This window comes from Erythrolamprus reginae, chromosome Z (genome assembly GCF_031021105.1).
Source record: "Erythrolamprus reginae isolate rEryReg1 chromosome Z, rEryReg1.hap1, whole genome shotgun sequence".
NCBI lineage: Eukaryota > Metazoa > Chordata > Lepidosauria > Squamata > Dipsadidae > Erythrolamprus > Erythrolamprus reginae.
In genome coordinates, this window is record NC_091963.1 from 123,070,913 (window position 1) to 123,088,214 (window position 17,302).

Consider the following 17,302-nt stretch of genomic DNA (forward strand, 5'->3'; position numbering starts at 1 on the left):
ACTAACACCGACTGCGACCGGCCAGAGAGGTAGGAGGAGAACCACTGAAGCACAGTGCCTCCCACCCCCAACCCCTCCAACCGGTGCAGAAGGATACCATGGTCGATGGTATCGAAAGCCGCTGAGAGGTCGAGGAGCACCAGGACAGAGGATAAACCCCTGTCCCGGGCCCGCCAGAGATCATCCATCAACGCGACCAAAGCGGTTTCCGTGCTGTAACCGGGCCTGAAGCCCGACTGCCGGGGACCAAGATAATCGGCTTCTTCCAAGGACCGCTGGAGCTGGAGTGCCACCACCTTCTCGACAACCTTCCCCATGAAGGGAAGGTTGGAGACTGGACGATAGTTGTTAAGTACTGCTGGGTCCAGGGAAGGCTTCTTGAGGAGGGGGCGCACAAGCGCTTCTTTATAGAGTGATGGAAAAACTCCCCTCCCCAAGGAAGCGTTGGTAATCTCCTGGGCCCAGCTCCGTGTCACCTCCCTGCTGGCCGAAACCAACCAGGACGGACACGGATCCAGTAAACAGGTGGCAGAACTCACAGCTCCAATGGCCTTGTCCACTTCATCAGGTGTCACCAGATCAAACTCTTCCCAGACAGGTGGACAAGTACGTGCCCCCTGCAAATCGTTTAACTTCTTATTAAACATTATATCAGAAAACTACAGTATCTTATAAAATTATTAACTTAAATTCTCCTCCAGCAGAAAGTTGTAAAACCAACCCTGAAATATAACACATAAGATATATTGTAATAACAATTTGCACCAGAAAAGATGGAAATACCCTTTTTTCTTAAACATTCAAAATAACTAAAAAATTGTCTCTATATAGATGGTATATTCCATGCTTTTAAGAGTTAGATATCTTACCACTAAGTAAATGCTCTCTCGTTATCTGCAGTTGTAGAGATTTCTGTTTTGATTTATATTAGTCTTTCTTTTGTTTCCCTCAAGAGATTTGTACACAAAAATAAAACTGAGTTATATGTGCTTATTAGCAGAATTGGTCATTAAGAATACCATAGCTATATCTCATGATCCTTGACAAATGTATATTTTCTTTTATGTATATTGAGAGCATATGCACCAAAGAAAAATTTGTTGTGTATCCAATCACACTTGGCCAATAGAGAATTCTATTCTATTCTATTCTAATTATTACTATTCTCTGAACTGGCCACTATCAACTTGCCCAAACCAGGTGAACCAGGAGTATTTCACCCATGGTTTTATTGTTGTTTATAGAAAAATTAGATATTGGAAATATGGTAGAACATTGCATGATATTTAAGATATAAAAATTCTATTCTATTCTATTCTTTGCTGATAATTGATAGTTGCAAAATTGATCTCGCCTTCCCACTTGACCACTTCACCAGAAGAACATCAAGAAGCAATTTTCAGTATTTTTCAGCATCCTTTATCATATTTCAATATCTTTTAAATATCTCTAAATTGGTAGGATTACTAACTGTCTCTATGCAATTCAGGCAATTCAGTAGCTTTGGTTGGTTGAACAAATAAAAGTCATAACTGGAAAATGCAGAACATCCTACTGGAAGGACACTGCATGTAATAAAAAGTACAATATTTTTATTCTCTTCTAAGTTAATAGAAAGGAAAGCTACGGTATTATAATATGTAGGCAATGACAATGGTGGGTTCTTACTTACCTTGCCACCAATTCACTTCATCTCATGCCATGCCAAAAACCAATGTTTTGCACATCTTCATGAGCAAAAAATAACTCCCTCCCCCCAATGTCCATACTGCTCCCACCTTATTGACTTTCCGTAAGGCCACAAAGACCTGGCTTTGCTGACAGGCCTGGGGGCCATGAACCAATAACAACTATGGCCAAATTGGATGAATGTTTAGTATGCATGTTGGGTTAGTTTATCATGTTTATTAGTTTTTTTAATTAATGGTTTTATAACTTAGTTTTATATTTGACTTCTTTTTATTGTTTTGTATTTTATAGAAACATAGAAGACTGATGGCAGAAAAAGACCTCATGGTCCATCTAGTCTGCCCTTATACTATTTCTTGTATTTTATCTTAGGATGGATATATGTTTATCCCAGGCATGTTTAAATTTAGTTACTGTGGATTTACCAACCACGTCTGCTGGAAGTTTGTTCCAAGGATCTACTACTCTTTCAGTAAAATAATATTCTCTCATGTTGCTTTTAATCTTTCCCCCAACTAACTTCAGATTGTGTCCCCTTGTTCTTGTGTTCACTTTCCTATTAAAAATACTTCCTTCCTGAACCTTATCTAACCCTAAAATTGTTTGATCATGTCCCCCTCTTTTCCTTCTGTCCTCCAGACTATACAGATTGAGTTCATTAAGTCTTTCCTGATAGGTTTTATGCTTCAGACCCTCCACTATTCTTGTAGCCCGTCTTTGGACCCATTCAATTTTGTCAATATCTTTTTGTAGGTAAGGTCTCCTGAACGGAACACAGTATTCCAAATGTGGTCTCACCAGCACTCTATACAGCAGGATAAAAATCTCCCTCTTACTGCTTGTTATACCTCTGACTATGCAGCCAAGCATCCTACTTGCTTTCCCTACCGCCTGACCGCACTGTTCACCCATTTTGAGGCTGTCAGAAATCACTACCCCTAAATCCTTCTCTTCTGAAGTTTTTGCTAACACAGAACTGCCAATACAATACTCAGATTGAGGATTCCTTTTCCCCAAGTGCATTATTTTACATTTGGAAACATTAAACTGCAGTTTCCATTGCTTTGACCATTTATCTAGTAAAGCTAAATCATTTACCACATTACAGACGCCTCCAGGAATATTAACCCTATTGCATACTTTAGTGTCATCGGCAAATAGGCAAACCTTCCCTACCAAATTTTCCCTATGTCACTCACAAACATATTAAAAAGAATAGGACCCAGAACAGACCCTTGTGGCACACCACTTGTAACCTGTCTCTGCTCAGAGTTAACAATAACTAATAATAATAACTAACTAATAATTAACAATAACAACAACTCTTCAGCCAGCTGCAAATCCACTGAACTATCCAGGGATTAAGTCCAATCTTCACTAATTTATCCATCAGCTCTTTATGTGGAACCATATCAAAGGCTTTGCTGAAGTCCAGATAGGCAATATCCATGGCACCACCTTCATCCAACACCTTTGTGACATAGTCAAAGAAATCAATGAGATTAGTCTGACATGATTTTCTTTCAGTAAAGCCATGCTGATTTGGGTCCAATACATTATTTTTTTAGGTGCTGATTTATCCTCTTTTTGAGTAGAGTCTCCATCATTTTAACTACAACTTATGTCAAGCTAACTGGCCTGTAGTTACCAGCTTCTTCTCTACTCCCCTTCTTGTGGATAGGCACAACACTGGCCTTTCTCCAATCCTCAGGAACATCTCTTGTTAACAGGGATTGGTTAAATAAATCAGTCAGGGGGGCAGCAATGACAAATCTGAGTTCTGGGGTGGATGCCATCTGGATCCATTGCCTTATTTATCTTTAATTGTTCAAATTCTTCCAAGACATCAGCTTCTAAGATCACTGGAACTGAATCCGTACAGCTGGAAGCCATGCTATATCAACCTCATTTTGTAAAATTTGGTACGGACCCGAATTGTGTGGGTTTGGTTTGCCCGTCACTAGTTGGTAGGTATAATTGGGGTTCTTTGCCCTGATATGTATAACTTTACATTTGTTTAGATTAAAATGCATTTGCCACTTTGTTGCCCACTCACTCAATTTTGAGAGATCCTTCTGGAGCTCCTGACAATCAATTTCACTTTACCCAAAACAATTTAGTATTGTCAGCAAACTATGCAACCTCACTATTTACTTCTACATCCACATCATTAATGAATAAATTAAAAAGTAAAGGTCCCAAAGCTGAACCTGGGGTACACCACTTCTCACTTTTTTCTATCCAGAGAATTGTCCATTGATTGCCACCCTTTGCTTCCTACAATTTAGCCAGTTACCAACCCAGGACAAGACCTGTCCTGTAATTCCATGGCTGAGGAGCTTTTTTAGGAGCCTTTGGTGAGGGACTTTGTCAAAAGCCTTTTGAAAGTCAATATATACAATATCAACTGGGTCCCCTTTATCTATGTGTTTATTTACACCCTCAAAGAATTCTAACAAGTTAGTAAGACATGATTTGCATTTGCAGAAACCATGTTGATTTTCTTTCAGCAAAGACTGTTTTTCTATGTGCCCAGTAATTTAATCTTTAATAATGATTTCCATCACTTTACCTGGAACTGAGGTTAAACTGACTGGTCTACAATTTTCTGGATCATCTCGGGATCCTTTCTTGATGATCGGGGTTATATTTCCTCCCTCCAATCCTCAGGCACAGTGCCTGATCTTAGAGAAAGATTATATATTTTAGTTAGAAGTTCAGCAATTTCAAACTTAAGTTCATTGAGAACTCTAGGGTGGATGCCATCTGGACCTGGTGATTTGTTGACATTTATTTATCTATCTATCTATCTATCTATCTATCTATCTATCTATCTATCTATCTATCTATTTATTTGTTTGTATGTATGCCACCCCTATCCCTAGACTTGGGGCGGCTAACAACAATAGTGAAACAACATATAACAAATCTAATATTTAAAATAATTTTTAAAACCCTAATTTAAAAACCAAACATACACACAAACATACCATGCATAAATTGCATAGGCCTAGGGGGAAGAAAATATCTCAGTTCCCCCATGCCTGGCGACAGAGGTGGGTTTTAAGGAGCTTACGAAAGGCAAGGAGGGTGGGGGCAATTCTGATCTCTGGGGGGAGTTGGTTCCAGAGGGTTGGGGCGACCACAGAGAAGGCTCTTCCCCTGGGTCCCGCCAAACGACATTGTTTAGTTGACGGGACCCGGAAAAGGCCAACTCTGTGGGACCTAACTGGTCGCTGGGATTCGTGCAGCAGAAGGCGGTCCCGGAGATATTTAGTTTAGAAAGGCATGCAAGAACATTTTCCCTGTTTATTTATATCTGGTTTAATTCTTCTAATTCCCTCCCTGAGAAAACTAATTCAGTGGCAGGAAAATGCTCTCTATCCTTGTCAGTGAAAACAGAGGCAAAGAATTTGTTTAGCCTCTCAGCAATCTCCTTGTCTTTTCTGATTATTCCCTTCTGACCATTGTCATCGAGTGGCCCAACTGTTTTTCTGGTTGCGTTCCTGCTTCTGATGTACTTACAAAGGTTTTTAGAAGAACAAGAGGAAAAAGAAAAAAGTATAGGGAAAACAGTATTAAAAGAAGAAAGATAATTCAGATTTATGTTAAAGCTATCCACAAGCAGTAATCAATGATCAATAAAGAGTACTTAATCAATAAAGAGTACTTAGACCCCAAGCACAACTTAGAGAAGTTCCTTGTTGTTGTTGTTGTTGTTGTTGTTGTTGTTTTCTCTTCCCTTCTGTTATATACAAGTCACTGGGAAAGAGCCACAAAGACCAAATAGATCAATAAATCAGGGATTCTAAGTCAATAAGTCAAAGCTGCATCAGTCAATCTTTTATCTTTCTCTAGTCCGTTCTAAGAAATTAAGTTAAATAGAGAAGGGTCCTCTGGTTTTTCTGCTATGTCACTAATTCAATCCACTGTGTTTAATCTGACTGAATTACTTCTGCCCACCATCTACACATGCGAAGACTCACTTATCTGTTGCCATCAGATGTTTATTCCAACTCTGTCACTGTGTCCTTTCGATCTGAGTACAGTGGAGTTTCAGCTCGATACAATAATCACCTTAGAAACAATAGTATCCACTTATTCTGCCTGTTTCCATTAGTTCTCTGCTGCCATCAGCCACCAATGCAGCTGCTGTTTCTCCAATGATCTGGCACAATCACTTACTCTCAGCCAAAGTGCAACAGCAGGGTTCACCATTGATCGGTCCCAAATTAATATTTCTACTATAACAGTCCCAATCTGTCTCAATCACCTTCTCCTTACTTCCTTTGATAAAGTCAGATCACCACATCTCCAGATCAGCAAAAAAGCTGATTTCTTAGCAATTTAAGGATTTCCCCCACTATCTGGTGGGTCTGCTGACCTCCCTTGGGTGCCCTGGGGTGTCCCTTTACAAATCACTGGCTCTACAGGTCAACGATTACCCTAGAGCCACAAAAAAAGCCACAAAAAGCGAAAGCAGGCCCAGAGAAACCAAAGGCTGCCCAGGACCAGTTTGGTGTCAAAACCGGGAGTCCATTAAATTAAAATAGATAAACAAATAAAAAGAATAAAAATAGAAACAACAACATGAAGAACCAGAAATCAGGAAGATAACAATAAAAACAACAGCAACATGAAGAACCAGAAAAAATGATAGAATGCATCCAATTTAGAAATCTTAACTCTAGGTTGCATACCAACGAAAGTCAACTGGATAGTCAACATAGATGTTCCCTTTCCTTTAAAAAAAAATGAAATAGTGGCACAGACTCTTACACACACCTAAGCATATCTGGAATAAACTGAGCTTTAAATTTCAAACAGTGACAACATAAATGAGGAAAAACTATTTATGTGCTACCTAAAAGATGATCTTTTCTAACACACTATTTGTAAGTGTGAATTATTCATTTGTCCATTTATCTTTCCCTTTCTTCTCTCCATCCTTTCCCCTTTTCCTTTCTTTCTTTTCTTCTTTGTTGCATATTGTATATTGTAGTGTTTTTAAATGTATATATTCAGCCTCATATTTAGTATCTTTAACTAAAGGTGGTTTTTTTTGCAAGGATTACAAAATAAATCTAAAACCTTGTCCAGGCAGTTGCCAGGAGGTGAAGTTTACTGAAATACACAAATGATCAAAGTTTGTGAGAAAATGACTGTTTCAGTTGGGGTTATAGGAACCCATGTTCTTTGGGAAAAGTTGAAACTTTAACTATTTTTATTATGGGCCAGGATTACATGATATTTTTTACAGGAAATCATAGGGAAAAATAGGCAGCAGCATTTAAATCTCCTCCAGATTTCCATAATTTTCCTCATTCACATTAAACCCTGACCTTCACTTCACTAAACATCAGGAATTGTCAGCCTGTGGAATTCCAGAGCTATCAAACATTCATATTTAGCATCCATAAAATGCTTTGGCAATAATAAAGGATGCAATACAGGGAGTTCTATTCTATTCTATTCTATTCTGTTCCATTCCATTCCGTTCCCAGAGGGCTTTCAGACAGCATTTGGGGTTTTGCCGGATTTCCTTGTACACAGTTTGGCAGAGTCTCTTGCTGCAGCCTGGAATATGGTTGCGGCAGAGGCTCTAGACCGAATCGCACCTTTGCGACTTCTCTGTGGCAGTAGATCCAGGAGATCTTCTTGGTTTACTGAGGAAGTCTAGGGGATGAAATGCAAGAAGAGGTGTCTAGAGAAGCATTGGATGAGAAGTAAATCCAAATCTGACCGAACACTTCTTCAGGGGGGGATGCATTTCCTGGCTCCCTACAAGGAGGCACTTGTGCATCCCCCCCGAAGAAGCTTTCCCTGGATCCAGCTGTATTTAACAACTATTGTCCTGTCTCCAATCTTCCCTTTATGGAGAAGGTTGTTGAGAAGGAGATGTTGCTCCAGCTCCAGTGGTCCTTGAATGAAGCCAATTATCTAAGCCCTCAACAGTCTTGATTCACGTCAGGCTACAGCATGGAAACTGCTGTGGTCATGCTGATGGATGATCTCTGGGGGTCCGGGATGGGGATTTATCCCCTATCCTGGTGTTCCTTGACCTTTCAGTAGCTTTTGATACCATCAACTGTGGTATCCTTCTGTGCCAACTGGAGGGGTTAGGAGTGGGAGGCACCATCCTAGGGTGGTTCTCCTCCTACTTCTCCAGTCAGTTGCATCAGTGTTAGGGAGAGGTCAGAGGTAGACTCCAAGTCCTTCCCTTGTAGGGTTGGTCCTCTCCCCCTGATGTTTAATATTTACATGAAACCGCTGGGTGAGATCTTCCAAGGGCATGGGATGAGTTGTCATCAATTGCTGATGACACCCAGTTATATATCTCCACTCAGTGTCTACTTGGTGAAGCAGTAGAAGTGATGTGCCAGTGTCTGGATGCTGCTAGGGTCTGGATGGGTGCTAACAGGCTCAAACTCAATCCTGACAAGATGGAGTGGCTGTGGGTTTTACCTCCCAAGGACATGTCCACCTCTCCATCTATTGCCCTGGGGGTGGAATCTCTGACCTCCTCGTTGTCATTGTCTTATATAGTTCTGGTTTACCCTTTGACATATTACACATTTATTTACCACCTGTTGTGTTGTGGTATATATTTTTATCCCGGCAATATTTTTTGATACTGTGTCTATCAATCCTTGAGTTCCACAATGACTCCCCTCATGTAATCTTTCCACTATTCTCTTAAGATAAAGTTGGTTCAATACTTGTCTTCTACCAGGGAAGAATCATTTCCCATCCTTCCCCTCCTGTCCTCCTATATGCTTTAATTTTTCCTGTTCAGCTTCACTAAATAGCAGAACTCCTTCAGGATCTAATACGTGAGGAATCAGAACAAACACTCCTTCCTCCTCTCCCTGGCCCACTGCTTGAGCCTCTATATCTGCTAATCTGTTTCCTTTTTTATCTTCTTCTTCCTCCTTTTGATGTGCTCACATATGAATTATAGCAATTTCTTGTGGCTCTTTTAAGGCTTCCAAAACTTAATTTATTAATTCAAAATGTATTACATTTTTCCCTTGACTTGTCACATATCACCTTTCCTTCCATATTTCCCCAAAAGTGCGTACAACTCTAAAAGCATATTTTGAATCAATATACAGTGGTACCTCTACTTATGAACGCCTCTACTGATGAACTTTTTGAGATAAGAACCGGGTGTTTAAGGTTTTTTTTACCTCTTCTTATGAATAATTTTTCACTTATGAACCCGAGCTGACACTACTGGGATGCTCCAACTCCTGACTTTTATTGCTGGCCGAGGTGTCTGTCATTCTGCTGCAGGGATTTCCCTTTGCTTCCTCCCTTTGCGAGCACCACTGGGATGCTCCGTCTCCAGACTTCCGTTGCTGGCTGAAGCACCTGTCATTCTGCTGCAAGGGTCCCCCTTTGCTTCCCCATGCTTGCCAGTGCTGCTCTGCCTCTGGACTTCCATTGCTGGCCAAAGCACCAGTCTTTCTGCTGCAGGGATCCTCCTTTGCTTCCCCCAGCGGAGGTGCACCTGAAGACGCTCCTCCCTGGACAGCCAACAGGATGGAATCCTGGAAGAGCCCACAAGTTGTGTGCTGAAATTTGATGAAAAAGTTCACACAAGCCATTTGGACAAGAAAACAGAAGTGTTTATTCTCTCTGGGTATACCAAACACGATTTGCAAAGCATGGTACTCTTCCACTTAGAAGAGACACCAGATAGAAGCAAAAAAGCAGGTTAATACCTATCACAGAGATACACACAATTCCTGCATAAATATAGCCTACATCATGTTTCCTTTCTCCTAAAGATGAATAGTACCTTATATGATTTATCATATGCCCTAAACAGATACAAGTTGGGTAAACAGTACCTTCTACAAGAGCAGCCGATTCTTGTCTTCTTAAAACAAAACCTAAACAGCAGACACTTATCTTCTTAAAACAAAACCTAAACAGCAGACACTTACCTTCCTAAACCAAAACTTAGACTATTTCATACATAATGGGTTTTCCCTTCATGCAGGATTATTAGGAAGTATAGTGGCAATGCGGAAGACCATTATATTTTGAGAAATTCAGCCATATGTTTTGATTTCTCCTTCATATTTAAAAAAGACTAAAAGTTTATAGCCCATTCTGAGCTAACCTATTTGCTTTTTACTATTGCATGCTGAATAAAGTTCTCTTCCCACCCGCAGGTGTCTGCATAGGGTGTAAATCTTGCCTTAGTTGTGTAGCTTTTCTCATCTGAGAATTTCTCAGACTTTCAATTCTCATCCCAGATTTATGTGCTACCTGGTCAAGGTAGGGTTTGTAATCTCATGACCATAGAATGAAAAACATGAAGTCATCATGCCAGATTTTAATAAAAACCCTAGTACTGGCCTTTAAGGTGGGAGCCTCTGCAGAGAGCCAACTGTTGGGTAATGCAGAAATTAGCCATGTTTTATGCATGTTTTTTTTGGAAAAGAAGGTAAATATATGTATCCCAAGATAATGTTGCCTAATCAAATTTGAGTTGATCATCAGGAGCAATGTTTTATTCTTCCAAGCATTTGGGCTTGTGCTGAAGCCCATTGCCTGGGAACTTCTCTGTCTAGAATATGTGCATTCAGCTGTTGTAGGCATTGTATTTATATGATTCTTGGTAGTGTGTAGCCTTAAGTTGTTAACCAGGGTCTTGATAGTTAACCAAGGAATCAAGGTGGCACAAACAAAAAACCAACTAACAACTTAATAGTGAGGCATCAACATTCTAGGTAACAATTAAAAGCTACACAAAACCAGGAATCCTATGAATATAATGCATTGAACAGCCCATTGCAACATTTCTGGAGAGAGAGTAAAGTTCCCTGAGGATGAGCTCCAGCATGAGCCCAATTCTAGTAGAATAAACCTTTGGTGCTGTTAACCAACTTATTTTGGATTCTGTATGCTTTTTATTTCATACTTTTAAATCAGTTTTCATGGATTAATAATGAAAGTTAATATCATCTCGTTATTAATCTCTTTATTCACTATAGTTCCATATCCAAAAGAAAAATTGTTTGGGCACCTTGACCTTTGGCAAAAGATGAAAAGGAAATAAAGAGCTGTGAAGGAATTTGAAGAATGATTTGATAACACAACCAAAGTAAGACAGATTTCATTTATCTGTGAAAAAAATGCTATGGTATTGGAAAATGCATGAAACAGAGCCAGGTCCCACATAAATCAAATTGTCAGAAAGAAATTCATAGGGTTGTACAATTAATTATCCAAAGTTACTGCAGAAATAATGATAAGATTTATTATTGCAATTGTAAGAAATAGTACAAAACCAACATGTTGAGTTTTGAGAACATAAAACACTATGTTCATGTTTGCATGTTTCACTGATAACAAAGATGAATGGTGCACCTAAAAAGATAGAAGTGGGCAATAAAATTAAATATGTTGTGGGAAGCTACAACTTGATCTTAGAAAGAAAAAGAAAGGGACAGGAGGAGGACGAAAACAGAGATATGTTATAGTTTGCATTTTGGTACTTGTATGTATATTGAGGAAACATTGCAACCAAACACCAACTCTTTTTTCCTCGTCCCTCACAATCTTACTTTTTGCTATAGTTGCAAAAATGTTTGTCTAGTACTCAGAATATCCTTTTCAGAAATGTCTACAATCAAATGTGGTCAAACTCCTAACAATTACATAGTGAGATTTCCATGACATTACCAGATTTATTCAGAAGTCTATAATCCAATATCTCATCTAATATTCTTCAAATAAAGAAATGATATTTTTTTCTTTTTTTGGACAATAATGCCATCACATACAAACATGAATGCATAAAATAACCTAGTACAGAAGTAACAATGCTAATTACTTTTCTGTTAAAACTTCTTTTTTAAAATAATGATGATTTGGAAGTTATTAGTTGCATAACACAATCAGCTAAGTATTATTGTTTCATGATTTGAATGTTTGTATTCTAGTATGATTTGAATGATAGTATGCTATTGAACATTAATAGGCTAGTTATAATTAACTAATAACTTAGTTAATTATTAACTAAATAATTAATTATTTAGTTAATATCTTTTATAATTGTGATTTATGACTTAGCTTACTTTGACAATCCAGCAAATTGTGGTTTATTGCACAATAAAACCATTAATCATCATTTAGTTTGAAATATGGCAGTATCTCTGTTAATAAAATATCCCAAGCAATTACTTTGGTTAAGTTTTTGAAGAATTAAATAACCCAGCAAAGGCATGAGGAAAAATCTTAATTAACAGATTTTCAGAAATCTAATATTTACTTATTTTTATCCTTCATGGAATTCTGGCTTCTTTAATCAAGTGAAGGGCTCATATGGTATCTCCAGATGGAACTAGACATAGAAAGATTCTTAAAGAGGTATGGGCTCATTTCTTTTTGCTACGAAACATGGGAATAGGAGGTTTATGTATTAGAATAGAATAGAATAGAATAGAATAGAATAGAATTTTTATTGGCCAAGTGTGATTGGACACACAAGGAATTTGTCTTGGTGCATATGCTCTCAACGTACATAAAATAAAATATACATTTGTCAAGAATCATGTGGTACAACACTTAACGATTGTCATAGGGGTCAAATAAGCAATGAAGAAGCAATATTAATAAAAATCTTAGGATATACACAACAAGTTACAGTCATACAGTCAACATGGGAGGAAATGGGTGATAGGAATGATGAGCAAAAACTAGTAGAATAGAAGTGCAGATTTAGTAGAAAGTCTGACAGTGTTGAGGGAATTATTTGTTTGGTAGAGTGATAGCGTTCGGGAAAAACCTGTTCTTGTGTCTAGTTGTCTTGGTGTGCAGTGCTCTGTAGCGACGTTTTGAGGGCAGGAGTTGAAACAATTTGTGTCCAGGATGTGAGGGGTCAGTAAATATTTTCCCCGCCCTCTTTTTGACTCCTGCAGTATACAGGTCCTCAATGGAAGGCAGATTGGCAGCAATTGTTTTTTCTGCAATTCTGATTATCCTCTGAAGTCTGTGTCGGTCCTGTTGGGTTGCAGCACCAAACCAGACAGTTATAGAGGTGCAGATGACAGACTCAATGATTCCTCTGTAGAACTGAATCAGCAGCTCCTTGGGCAGTTTGAGCTTCCTGAGCTGGCGCAGAAAGAACATTCTTTGTTGTGCTTTTTTGATGATGTTTTTGATGTTAGGTGACCATTTTAGGTCTTGAGATATGATAGAACCTAGAAATTTGAAGGTCTCTACTGTTGATACTGTGTTGTCTAGTATTGTGAGAGGTGGAAGGGTGGAAGGGTTTCTCTTAAAGTCTACCACCATTTCTACGGTTTTGAGTGTGTTCAGTTCTAGATTGTTCTGGTCACACCACAAGGATAGTTGTTCAACTTCCCGTCTGTATGCGGATTCAACAATCTGTATGCGGAAACAACCATCTGTATGTATCCGTCTGTATGCGGAAACAACCATCTACAAAAAGATCTCTAAAGGTTGAAACAGTTTATTGAGCAAAACAGAGGAAAGGGTTAAAATTTAACATCAAAGTGGACAAGAAATATCCCCAATAAGGCAAGAAAATAAGACTGCAAAATTCAATAGTTAATAAATATAGGACAATATTTCATATCCCTTTAACTGAAAGCCACTCACTCACTCTCATGAAAGAAATTACCCGTGTTGCTATGTTTCAATAAGTATATAGCACTTTCCCAGGTACAATTATACTGTATCCCAAATTATATAGTAGTAAATTATATAGTAAATCTTCCATTTTTATACATTTTAAAAAGTATTGTGAGGACATTTGCAGGGATATCATAAAACTGTAATATATCAATAGCTTGGATAAAATGTATAATTTCTCCAGCACATTTCAATGAGATATCATCCTTTGTGTAGTAGATCTATCTACCTTCATTTCTCCAAATATTAGATCAAGGAACATGACTTATCTCTTCTAATTTGTTTCAAGTTCTAAGATCTGTGATGTGGGAACACAGGAACTAGTGTCTTGGAATGTGCGTGCGAAAAGCATAGACCTTGAGCATGACACGTATGATGACCCAGTTTCTCTAGCAACATTCTCCTTCCCAGCACTCTTATCTTGCCTTCTTTGCTGCTAGCCTAAGAAAAATGCAACATTATATATCATGAGGTGGGTTGATGGGGCCCTTCTCTCGCTCTCGCTTTCTTTTTCTCATGAATCAGCACTCTGAAATATAGCACAAGTTGTGTGATTTTTATTGGTTATAGTTTGTACGCTTAATACGTTATAAGTTTGAATTGGTGTAACAGACCCATGTGAAATGTAGCATCACAGAAGCCTGCCTTTCTTTGTTTGCTTTCAATAAAAGGGTCATCCTGGATTTAATCTAGGTTGCTTCACCAAAGAGAAAATCCAGGTTGTCTCACCAAAGAGATCAAGTTTCTTGTCCGAGTTTTTTTCTCTCCATTGGATTTGTGAGTAACCCGCAGTTAGTTGCCAGCTGCAAGCCCCCATACTCTGAAAGCTTTTTTTTTGGTCTTCTATTAGAATTATAAATTACAGTACTCTAATTTAATTTCTTGCCTGTTTCATTTCTTGTAATTTGAAAAGGTTATGTGAGATAGTACATAAGTGCACCATTGTGCCTACCGTCCCTGTCTTACTGTCCTATTGTCTAAATTTACCTGTACCTACTTTGAGTTTGTTTTTATATTCATACCAATACCTGCTATCTTGTAGGTGTTTTGATAAATAAATAAAAATAAATATATAAATAAATATATTTCCTACCATGCCAGCTATCTCTAGTGTTTTGCCAAAGCACTTCTACAGGAAAGACATAATAGTCTGAGGTAAAGATCTGAAAATTTGTTTGATGTTGAGATATCAGAAACCAGGACTCTTGGATTTCAACTGAACCTTAGAAATGTACCTGAGTGAATGATTTTGGGCCCCTCTCTCTCTCACACTCAGCAAGCCAGGAGGCAGTGATAAACACATTCTGAAAATGTTGTCAAAGCAGAGTTGTCAAACATGCACATTTAGCATCTACAGAATGCATTGACAGTAATTAGAGATGCAAAAAGATTGCTAAGCAACCTATGAAGCTCAAGTGTTTTCCAAGTTTAAGAGGTTGGATTTCCTCATCTCAACTATCCCTTTCTGCTATATTCCTTTACTCAGAAGTAAAAGAAAGGCCAGGAAAATGAAAAACTATGGTGAACAGGATAGAATTTTTTTTTCAGAATCTCCACAATTGAGAGAGGACATGTTTGATATTCTTATTTCTCATGCTATAGATGATTGGATTGAACAGAGGTGGAAGAAGGGAATATACAACTGTTGATCCAAAATCCAAGTTAAATGAATTGTTAGAGGGAGGTCTTAGATAGGCAAAGCATACACTTAATACTAATACAGACACCACTATAAAGTGGGGAATGCAAGTGGATAACGCTTTCTGCCTTCCTTGTTTAGAAGGGATTCTCAATACTGCCTTGAAGATCACTGCATAAGATATGAAAATGAAACTAAAACAACCTAGTGCAGCAATTATGTTGGCCACAACAATCCCAACCTCAACTAGATTGAAGCCAGAACAGGATAGTTTTATCAATTGTGGAATTTCACAGAAGAACTGGTTGACAACATTAGAACAAAATAATATTGAAAAAGTGCCAATTGTATGTAAGATTCCACAGAGAAGACCTGCAGTCCACACCAGAATGATTATTTCAGTGCAGGCTTTCCAATTCATCACCATCTCATAGTGCAGTGGATTGCAAATGGCAACATATCGATCATATGCCATGACTGTCAGGAGGGAGACATCAGAGGCTTCGAAGGTCAAAAGGAGAAAGACTTGAGCAGCACATCCAAAGTAAGAGATCTGTCTAGTATCCAAGAGACAATTTAACATGAATTTGGGGACAATGACTGAAACAATGCCCAGGTCCTGCAGAGCCAAATTCATGAGAAAGAAGTACATGGGGCTGTGTAGTCGATGGTCTAAAGCAACTGCAAAGATGATGAGAAGATTTGTTGTTAAAGTTGCCAGATATAACACAAAGAAGAAGAAATATAAAAGCTGTGGATGCTGATTTTTTGATAATTCCAGGAGCAGAAAATAAGACATTGTAGTTTCATTATTCATACTTCATTTATGACAAAGCTGGGTTAACTGCAAAGAAACAGAGGAGGAAGATAAAATTGAATACAATTTTGGAAATAGTATTTTGATATGTAATTAGAATATAAAATATAAAGGATGAACAGAAGTTCACAACAAGGTAAACATAGATAAAGAATGGAGATGCTAGAGCATGCTTTTGTCAATTTACATCAGTCTGTGCTAAAGGACCAAGCACGAACTTCATTTTCCCCCTTCTTTCCTCCTTCCAGGTCTATTATTTCATGTAGTGATCAAACGCATTCCTAGGAGAAGATTCACTTTCATCAATGAAAAATTATTGGGGATAATTTGATCAACTGTAATGTCTAATTACTCAAACAGGTTAATGTTGGAAAATTAGAGAATGTTTGATCATGCTTTGAGCTTGCAGAAGAAAAGCAATGTAAATCTAGCCAATAAATAATACATACTGTAATTTGCTATATTTTTACATGAAAATCTTGAGAGCAAAAATTCTCTTCTTGTATCATCTCTCTCCCTCTCTCCCCCCTCTCCCCCCGCCTGTGTGTGTGTGAGAGAGAGAGAGAGAGAGAGAGAGTGAGAGAGAGAGAGAGAGAGGGACGGACGGACGGACATACAGACAGACAGGACAGGGACAGAGAGACTGTGAGAGAGAGAGACAGACAGACAGACACACACACACACTCAGAGAGAGAGAGAGAGAGAGAGAGAGAGAGAGAGAGAGAGAGAGAGAGAGAGAGAGAGAGATGGAAATTTTTCCCCTCAATTTCTTCAGCAGCTGTAATTCTAGATTCTTAAACATATGTTTAATGATATATTCTTAAATAAAGAAAGATACAACTTTATTTATAACATAACTGGTATATTTTAATATTCATTTGGTGATATTATTCACAATTATCTCACTGTAAAATATATTTTAAATTTAATTTAAATAATTTAAAAAATCAAACTTTAGCAGAATAAATGAATAAATCCCTTTGTCAAATAATAAAAAGCTAACATGCTGTTATGTTAAAAGGGCATTATAAATAAACCATTATTATTATTATTATTATTATTATTATTATTATTATTATTATAGTGATACTTTGATTTGAAAAAACCCTGTGTCTTATCTAGTGTAAGCCATCTATTGCAACTATGAACTTTTGACTTCTCAGAATTTCTTTATTAAGTGTGGAATGCCATATAAGCACATTTTCAAGTATACTAGTTAAACTTTTAAAACTGAATAATAAAAGGAGATTTAGAAATCTTTATCATCCATTTCTTTTATTTCTATCCAGAGATATCAGTTCATGCATGAAAGTTTGGGCCAAATGTCTGCAATTTCTAATTGTCTTCTATTCTTTGTAATTATTTTATTGAAAATATATCAACATGTCAGATATGTAATTAATTCATTATTTAGCATTTAGAATGAAATCTCTCCAAAATATATTCTGTTTCAAAATACTTTTAACCCTGCTGTTCTGTTTAAG

General features: G+C 37.8%; 1 protein-coding gene across 1 annotated transcript; it reads right to left on the minus strand.

The window, feature by feature from the left end:
* Positions 1-14,906: 14,906 nt before the first annotated feature.
* On the minus strand, positions 14,907-15,818 carry LOC139153204 (olfactory receptor 14A16-like). Its single transcript, XM_070726839.1, has one exon. The coding sequence runs from the start codon at positions 15,816-15,818 to the stop codon at positions 14,907-14,909; it is 912 nt and encodes a 303-aa protein (XP_070582940.1).
* Between the last annotated feature and the right edge of the window lie 1,484 nt (positions 15,819-17,302).